The sequence below is a fragment of the Nicotiana tabacum genome, chromosome 11, assembly GCF_000715075.1.
Source record: "Nicotiana tabacum cultivar K326 chromosome 11, ASM71507v2, whole genome shotgun sequence".
NCBI lineage: Eukaryota > Viridiplantae > Streptophyta > Magnoliopsida > Solanales > Solanaceae > Nicotiana > Nicotiana tabacum.
In genome coordinates, this window is record NC_134090.1 from 82,155,258 (window position 1) to 82,164,964 (window position 9,707).

General features: G+C 35.8%; 1 protein-coding gene across 2 annotated transcripts; it reads right to left on the reverse strand.

The window, feature by feature from the left end:
* Window positions 1-110: 110 nt before the first annotated feature.
* On the reverse strand, window positions 111-8,184 carry LOC107800113 (uncharacterized). 2 transcript variants are annotated; one of them, XM_075225254.1, is made up of 12 exons: window positions 7,964-8,184; window positions 7,817-7,872; window positions 7,603-7,636; window positions 7,250-7,348; window positions 6,993-7,141; window positions 6,100-6,138; window positions 4,383-4,475; window positions 3,824-3,922; window positions 2,850-2,930; window positions 1,629-1,712; window positions 996-1,061; window positions 111-466 (listed from the first exon to the last, which is right to left on the reverse strand). In XM_075225254.1, the coding sequence occupies exons 1-12, from the start codon at window positions 8,031-8,033 to the stop codon at window positions 380-382; spliced, it is 957 nt and encodes a 318-aa protein (XP_075081355.1). In that variant the 5' UTR covers window positions 8,034-8,184; the 3' UTR covers window positions 111-379. The 2 variants fall into 2 exon arrangements, with proteins under 2 accessions (XP_075081355.1, XP_016478747.2); XM_016623261.2 differs by lacking the exons at window positions 111-466; window positions 996-1,061; window positions 1,629-1,712 and adding an exon at window positions 1,733-1,928.
* Between the last annotated feature and the right edge of the window lie 1,523 nt (window positions 8,185-9,707).

The following is a 9,707-nucleotide window of genomic DNA, read 5'->3' on the forward strand; positions in this document are numbered from 1 at the left end:
CCGGAGGAGTACCATTTATAGGAATTCTGCAAGTTACTTTCATGTGTAAATGCTATGACAAGACTAGGATTGTTATTAACTCCCACGATCAATTGCAAAGAGGAGCCACATCTCAAAATGATTACACATTGGACTTAATGAATATGGCGTTTGAACAATTAAGCATAAAATAATCTCATTCTTTCGAACATTTGCATATAGTCTGTTGACTGACCAAGAGAAGTAAAGCTTTTAGATGCATTTCTCTAAGTCCCAAATCAACTCCTTCAACGAGGAACATATGTGGTTTGGTGGGGGGGGGGGGGGGGGGGCTAAGTTAGTTGAGGAAAAGGAGAAAGAACGCTGAAAACATGGTTCTCACTGCCAACATGACTTCTATCTAGCTTTCCTTCTTTTTGTCAAAAAGCAAGTTGACGGAGTATGTGTTGCCTTTCTGTGCAGCAGCTTCCACACGTTTTGCACCAATCTGGATAACAAACACAATATTAGAGTTCTAATAACGACTGATGAGCTAATGCACTGACAGTGTAAAAAAAGAATTCACACAATCAATTACTTAAAAAGAAATTACAGGTAACTCCATATAATAAGCATTGATTTGCAAAAGAATGATAAGTAACCTGCTATAACATGTCAAAGTACACTGATAGTGTAAAAATTCTTTTCGCTGTCAAATGTATGTAACTTAAAGGCGAAATGGCGTAAGGGCCACCTAAACTTGCACCTGTTTATCATCCGGTATATAAACTTACAACTTTTATTAACCTGTGCCTCTCTATCCCTTAGGGGTAGGGGTAAGGTCTGCGTACACACTACCCTCCCCAGACTCCACTAGTGGAATTTTACTGGGTTGTTGTTGTTGTTTTATTAACCTGTTATAATAGTGTAAATATTACTTAACACTATCAGTCTATAACTTAAATGCATAATCCATTGGTCTCGAGACAGTTCCAAATTGGAAATAACCAAAGTTCTGCGCAATAACCATATAGTACCTTGTCCATAAGCCAATAGCCAACCGTTGGCATATACTGCACCAAATACATAACAGCAAGCACAGGCTGCAACAGCACCCAAAATGTTAGTGCTACTAGTTGCTATTTGCATATATGCAAGAGAAATTAGTATTAAAGAAAAAAATAGTACAGAACGGATTAAGAGTGTAATGTGAAGTAGTGAGAGTAGGAGTCCCACTTCTGTGAATTGGATGGGACAACTAGATACTCGATCAATTTAGCAGATAGAGTGTTATTAGACATTTCATGTTATATATTGCTAAAAGACATTGGACACTGTAACAGGACAAACCTTCAACCAACTAAACAAAGAGGTGATGCTGGCAGTAAGTTTACTTGAAAGTAATCACAGGAATATGAAAACACGAAAGGACAAATAAACAATAAATGTGTAAACGATATTATTGCCACATACTCTTTACAAGAGAAATGTAACTACACATCATGACTAATTTTATAGCATCGGCATTTTGTCACATAATCTTTATGCTAAATTGCTAGTCCCACATATACACCCTTGTAGCAATTTAAAATTATGATGAATGTGCCAGAACCTCGATGATTAACGAAATTCTGAAAAGACAACTGCTAAAGCAAATGTCTTGATCAAACCTGATAAGATATCCAAGCTTCCTTGATACCATGGCTAGCAGCGATAATTGTCAGCTCTGCACACCTCTCTGATGATACACGCCGCTATAATTTTAAGATAAAGAGTTAACAGGACAATTTGTGAAAATTATCCACATGCTTCACATGCTATGAATGTATCAAAAGAAGCGAGGAAAAGGAAACTTGATACTGAAAGCATGTGCATAGTCAAGGGAAGAGATTTATCTGGTCCAAATCAGATGAATTGTTCTTTCCGTCAAAGAGTGCCATTGTAGCAAAATATTGTTGCAGAGATTTCATCTGAGAGTGATGAAAGCTTTAATGCATTATGTGCTACGTTCAAATAATACTCCTAGTTCCAGTAGCATGTGTTGGCAGAATTATGATTATCACATATACTAACATCAGCATAGGCTTCGGGTTCTTATCCTATGAAGGACTGCTTTAGTACCAAGAGAGAGATTTTACTGTGCTAACAAGACAGGAGAGAAGAAAAAAAAGATTGGAGAAGTAGACAATATTAAATCAGAGGGGGAGAGATTGAGAACATATGATTCTCAAAGTAAGTGAATTTGTCTATCATCCTCCAAGCTACGCTTTACAGCAAATAACCATTATGAACAGAGAGGAAGCCAACAATATAGCTTCTCTAAAATGGATTTGAACAACTAAACATAAATTAACCATTTTTTCGAAAGCTAAAGGAAAAGTACATCCTCATAAGAGTTCCTTAATAATTTTTGAATTTTGACTCCATCTTTAAAATGACAGGATCAGAAACCTAAAATGAAAGGTCCAATGGGCAAGGACAAATTCTACCATCATTTCATCACATTATGCTTCAAAACATTGTCACAAGCACTGAGAGAACAAATATCACAACTAAGCCCAACTTTTAGATAGGAGTTGCACTTCACATTTATGTCCCATTTATAAGGTAGGGAAACAAGCTCTCTATAGGGGTAAGGTCTGCGTACACACCCCTCCCCAGACCCCATTTATGGGAATACACTGGGTTCGTTGTTGTTGTTTTATGACAACAGATGTATGGGAAATTCCACTCAGTATATGGTTCATCTCCTTGGAAAATCTAAAGATAGATCCCTCATTCTGTCTAGAAGTTCCAGAAGATGGAATACTAGCATTGCTCAGCCTGAGTGGGATTACTGTAGACATTCGGCAACAAAAACATCTAATCTATATTAAGAGAAAGATAATCACCTCAGTTGAACCAGTTCTTGAATTGGGAGTTTCTACAGGCCCTGGGCAAACTACCGTGACCTTGATTCCTTTACGACAGAGCTGCAAAGGGAAAAGAAAAAAAATTAATGCTAAGATAAGTAAAAGCAATAAGATGATAATAACAAGGGTTCTGGAACATAGATGAAGGTATTGACGAAGCCTAGAATAATAATGATAATAATGTGGGTGTGGGAATCAAACACCATACTGGCCCAAATTCAGCTACCAGCTTAAAAGGACATTGTTTGTTATGCACATATGAAATTTTCATACTCAAATAATTTCATTGATTAAGAAAGGAAAAGAAAAGTGATGAGGAGAAGTACATAGCTTCAACGAGTCCATAAAGCATTAAGAAGAATGATGGTATCAATCAAAAATTTAAACCTTGCACCATCCAAGAAAGATAGGATACACATAAGCTTAAGAAATGTTTATATGTAGAGAAGGCATAGCTAGGAAGTAATCCTTCCTCATTTCTCTAAGAACAGAGTATTTGCTGGACTCAATGAAGATCAATAAGATGAGGACGCCAGAGATCTTTAACTAGTTTGAGTACACAAGGGAGGATAGATGCAAAAGGATGCAACCTTTTGTGCGCAATATGATGTAGCTTAAGTAATGCGACTGTAGACCCAGCATGTTTTTAAATCAGTCTTCTTTAAGTTAGGTCATGGAAAGTGATTGCTAGACCCCAAAAACAAATGTTAGGCCATGGGAGAAAGTATATTTCATGTTTATCTTTTTCCAAGCACATAACATTCCACATTCTTGGACGGGCCCCTATCACTTCACACCTATAATTAAAAGCATACAATTGTGGCATTAGAAATGTTTAGACATATTATCAAATTCAGCCATTATCCAAATAGATCTTGCAGCCTAGAAGAAAGCAACTAAAAATTTTGTATTAATGCATAGAAAGGCACTGTCAGATGATTTATGATGTATACCTCGGAACGCAAGGTGTGGAAATACCCATTTACTGCAAATTTGGAAGCTGAGTACACTGCCTGACCTGGTGCAGGAGTCTTTCCTGCTGCACTGCTCATCTGGGTATAAAATGAATCAAATGAATCTTTTCTACCCTCCCCTCATCCAGGGGTATATAAAGTACAGAGAACTAACTCTTGGGCACATAATTACAACGAAATTGAAATACAAAGGAGGACAAATTATCCATTATCCTGCCATGAGGGTATACAAAAAAGCAACCACCTGATTCACATAAGAAAATGATAAATCACAGTTTTTCCCTGAGAATTATGATGTCAGGCATATTAATTTTAGATCAAGGACGTAGTCGAGTTTCACTTGCATGTCCCCAAGAGAATTTTGCCTAGAAAAAAAGGATGTATAACTCTTGGTGAACTATTTATGAGATTGCAAAGTTTTATTTTGCCTATTTGATCAATTTTTAGATTTTTGGCCGGAACAAATTTCCTATCAGGTTATGGCATCAAGAAAACTGTAGTCACCAAAATGCACAGCACCTCTGATCATTCTACTTACCACAACAAGATGTCCTCTTCCCTGCTTCAGCATGTAAGGTACAAGCATCCGCGTCAGCGATATGGGGCCCACAACATTCACATCTAATGTTGCCTACTAACAGATCAGATACAATATGAGTATTTGAAGTAACACAATGAGGACATAAATGCATAACCAAATGTCATATATTATCAAGTTGCAGTAGGTAGATGGATATCCACAAGGACAGGAAATTCAGAACAGAAAACACTAATATAAGAATAGTTCAAACACAAAAACTGAACCAATGCCAGCCAGTTCAAAGAAACTAAAACAAGAGTCATAAGAGCCTCGGGACTCTTTTTCTGATAATTCACTCTGTACAGATAAAAACAACAAAAGATGCTCATACGTTAGATGACGAAAGTCTCTACCAGGAGATAAAAAAAAGCTCCCCTTTTGAAGAAAAAAGTTAATATATTAAGAACTGCACCAGGAAAGGCCTGCAATAAGAAAATAACACTTTTGCACCTAGCTAACTATACCCAAAACTGGCAACTCTTACAAGCTAGACATCTAGAAAACTATGAGGCCCACACGAGGTATATTTAGAGACCAAATGAACTTGAAGTGATATCTATAATTTCTTCGTTGTTGCTTGAATTCCGTTTGCACTCCATTCTCCTGCTTTTGTGGTAGTTGTGAACTCTGTGATCAAGCCTCCTCAGTTCTCTTTGCTCTTAGCCTCCAAGTTTCGCCTCTCCCTTCATTTCATTAACCAAGTCTTTGTAGCATGTTATATGAATTTGCACGAGTAAAAGACAACCCCCTCTTTTGAAATAAAAGAGACTCCTTAAAATTACTCGTACCCGCTATAGGGATGACATGGCAACAAAAGATATTTACATGTTTGAATGATGAGCCACCACAGGAAACAGTTCCTTCCTTACAGGAATATATATATAAGTTGTGCACTGAGACCGGGGTGTCAGCAAATTCAGAAGAAAAAAAATCAGTTTAGTATCTAGCTAATTACACCTCAAATTGACATCTCTTACAAGCTAGATTCTATAAATCCTACAAGAACGGCACGAGCAACGTATATTCAGAAATCAAAACAGTGAGTGACAATTACAATTTTCTTCCTGCTATTGCTTTGAAATCTTCGGCTTTCCATCTTCCTGCTATTACTGTACTAGTTCAATCTGTCCTCAAGCCTCCTAAGCTCTCTTTTTATTTTATTTTTTTATGACGGTGGTGTCCAGTCCTGGCCTTCAATCTCGCATTGCAGAATATCTCCAGAACTCCAAAGCTAAGCCCTCCAATAGAGTATCCTAAATTTTTGCAAACTAAGGATACACAGCCCATTCTTTTTATAGATAATTAACTTAGGAGATATATCTTCTTTCCTTAAGTCAATTGCTTATGAAAGTCACTGAAAGGCAAAATAGTCTTGCAAGAACATATTACTAGCTGAAACTATCTTTGGAAACCAACAGATAAACAATAATAGCTGAAGACTATTCTTCTTGTGGACATAGTATAGCAGTTGACAAACATTTTCTTGTGTTTTAACATCTTCTGTTAGAACAAATTAGTTGTGATTGTGGGTGCATATTTACTGAATTACGAGGCTGCTAGCTCTGATTGAAATGATTAAGAAAAAAACCCATGAACAGACTAGCATATTGGATTTATATAGGCTAGGCATGGATATGGACCTTATCTGCACAACAAGCTTTATAAAAGATGATACCTTGAGACTTTCTTCTGTCACATCCAATGCTGTAGATTTCTGGAATAAAGAAGAACGGTAACTTTTAACTACATCTTCGTAACATTAACAATGGTCTAAAATCAATTCAAACAAAAACTCAATGAAAACCCAGATGCAAGCTACAAAGAGAAAGTTGCAAATTTCAATTGATCCTTTATAGTCATTTCTCTCTCTCTTCTCCCACCCTTCCACGTGTACTCCAGTAGTAGTTATAGTTAGTATAAAAGATTTAGCACAAAGGAATTTAAAAGAGAACTCAAGGTTAAATTTACTAGCTTACATTGGAACCAGCCAGAATGAACAATAATTGAAGTTTTAATTCAACATCCTAAGAAAGTGTCAACCCTCAACCTTAAAAGAATTTCCACAAATTTGAAGTTTTCTTTTCTTTAGGAAACTTTTAAGTGTGAAAGTGGTGTTGCTTCTATATTTGCTTCCTCTGTGACCTCATAAAATTATATAACAAACTGGACTGATTATCTTTTTGCTTCATGCCCAGCTAAAAAGGAGGCACAAAAGTTAAACATAAAGACCGATAAGTACCCATATCAGAAGTTCCCAATTTCTCTAGATTGAAATGCTAAATAGAACTAGCAAAAGAATTGAATATCCTTGACGTTCACAGATTTACTAATAATATATTTATTAAATGTTGAAATGTTTCTGAGTAAGAGAACTCCATGAGATGAGCTAGTTCACAACGTGCCCTTCCGACCATAAGGAATAATGTCGAAATTAATGAACTGAATCCAAATGAAAGCACAAAAGAATATCTGGTTCGAAAAATGAGTCAGATTCAAGGGAATTAAATGGCCAATAGTGAAAGTTCAATTAATTGTGGCTTTTTTTTATCATAAGTATTGTCTACTTACTGGCCGCTCATAGGCTGCGTTGTGAATCATATAATCCACTCCAGCTGCATCGAAAAATGATTCAGCTTTCTCTACAGCGACTCTCAGACTTTCCTCCCCGGATGTCAAGTCCAGTGGTAAAATCATCACATTTCTTGGTGCATTTTTTCCTGATTTTAATAGACACAATAACGCCGAAATAAAAACCGGGATTTAAAGATCAGTAAGCACTCAAGTAAGAAATTGATGCTTATTCTGCATCATTGAGAACGCATTACCCGTGAGTTGTTGCTTGACACGCTGGAGCTCAGCTTCATTTCTAGCAGATATAATGAGTTTAGCCCCTAAACTTGCAAGTTGTTTGGCAAGAATCTCCCCTTTTCACCAATATACAAACGAATTAGTTTCTTGAGAGAGTGACACTAACTTGAGTGACAGCATTAACACGAGATGACAAACTTATGACAGCTTTCTTGGCCAATGAGCATAGTATAAAGATGAGAAGTTCTATGCATGTAGTAAGTTCAAATGTTATGTATGCAGTAAGCACCAGTTCCATACAAATAAATAAATAAGATAAAATACTTTAAATCACCATAAACTGAAAGAGGACATCCTAAAAACCAAATACCTATTCCGCGACTAGCTCCGGTAACCCAAATAACCTGCACTTCAATTCAAAATTAAGAAAATAAATAAATAATTAGAAAAACACATAAAAAGTATCGGCTCAAAATTTGAGAGTAAACTAGAGGCATCAACACAATAGTACTCCAAACCAAGCTATTTTTCCCCAAAAAACAGAAACTCAGACGTATGAGGTGAAAGGGCAAAAATGAGGTAACCTTATCTTCGATTTCTTCGCGTTTGACTTTCCCTTTGGAAAGTAATGTAAAGTCCGCTGATAAGATAATAAAATTTTGAAATTTCAATCCTTTGCTCCACAATCAGATCCAAATAGAAGTATGTATCCATATGAAATGAGTAGTTACCATCAGCAGTGAGGAACTTGATGAAGAAGGCTATGAAGATAGCAAGGAATATCAAAAACAAGATCATCATGTTTCTCTTCCTCTTCAGCTTATAGTGTCGTTAATGCTCGAGCAAAGCACGCCAATGTATAGCGAGTTTCCTGCTAAATGCCTGCCACACTGCGCATTCGGCTCCAAAAGGGCGATATATGCCTTGGCGTTTTTACAAAAAAATCAAATGTACTTTCTTTTTTCAGTTTCATATTGCAGGTAACTTTTTAGGGGTAGGGTGGTTCAAAGACAGTTTTATGTGGAGATTATATTAACAGGAATTAGTAACACAGAAATTATTTGGGAAAATATCACCTCTATCCATTTATAAGTAGCTTATTATAAAAATTGATCAATTCATAAAATATTACTAATATTAGCCGATTAGCTATTTGTAGCCAAAAAGGTCAATTTTTTGCTTTCTTTTGAGTTGGTGTTATTATAATAGATTGGGTACATATTAAGGAGCTTGAATCTCAGTTTTGCGATGATTTGGTGGAGTTTTGAGATGGTTTGAATTGAAAATTCGAAGTAGAAGATGAACATGATAAGTGTATCATATTGTGTATCACATATGTATCAAATATGTATCACATGTATACCTGCGTGTGAGATTATACATGTTCGCTACATGTGTCGCAGAAGAATTTTTTTAACTCGATTTTAACTAAAACAATTTGATACTAAATCAGTTCAAATCACCTCCAATCTTTCTTAAATTTTGTATATTGACTCATCTATATGTTTTTAGTGAATCTCAATTATACCCATTGAAAAAGGCCTCTTTTTACGTAGATTTTTGGAATCTTGTATATATTTTTTTGTATTTTATCACTTTATTTGCTATCTCATCCATGAAATTTCATTTTCGTCTTGCATCTAATGTTGCTAATCACACTTGAAAATATGGAAGGAGATATTTTTGTATGATTCTTGGAGAGAAAGAACCTTATTTCATTGGGTTTTATGATTCTTGGAGAGAAAGAACCTTATTTCTTTGGGTTTTCAATTTTTATATGTGCTTGGCTAGTTTAGGTAAGTTTATGATTAATGGCCAAAGGTTGGTAAGTTCAGACTTTTTTAGGACATTTCTGTAAGTTTCCCAAATTATTACTATCTCCGGTCCACTTTAAGTGATTTTTTGGCCTTTTTGTGGTCTATACTCCACATTATTTAATTTTTCAAATATCAAGAAAGAATTAACTTCTTTTTTCCAAAGTAACTCTTAGAGTAAAGAGCTCAGGAGTATTTGTTGTATTTCCAATGAACAAATTAAGATTAATATGATCAATTATATTATTAGTTAAGGCTAAAAGGCGAATCCCTTAATATATGTGAAAACAGCCAAAGAAATCACTTAAAGTGGATTGGAGGTAGTATGTCAAAATTAATAATGCAGCAATGGGGTTAATTTTGTTATTTTGCTGTTTTAATCTTTGTATTATTCTTATTCTATATTTTTCTCGTGTAAACTACGGCCTTGTCCGAGCCCCGTTCATTCCAATCTGGGTTTAGGGTAGCGGGGACGGTATAGAAGGGAGGGAGACCGAGAACGAGTCATGAGATGGGTCCCAGTATCCCGAATCGATGCCGATCCGGTATCCTACCAAATTATTTTAAAAATTAGTCATTAGCAAAGTGCTGATTTCAAAATTAGCTGTTGGCGTCAACGGCTGATTTCAAAATTGGTCGTTAGCAACAACTAAAAACGGCT

Bases quoted from the DNA above. Each gene is read 5' to 3' on its own strand.
- LOC107800113 (XM_075225254.1), bottom strand. From the start codon at position 8,033: ATGATGATCTTGTTTTTGATATTCCTTGCTATCTTCATAGCCTTCTTC. The intron at 7,142-7,249 runs GTAATGCGTTCT...TATTAAAATCAG, and splicing joins TGTCAAGCAACAACTCACGG to GAAAAAATGCACCAAGAAAT. The intron at 6,139-6,992 runs GTAAGTAGACAA...TCTTTATTCCAG, and splicing joins ACGCAGCCTATGAGCGGCCA to AAATCTACAGCATTGGATGT.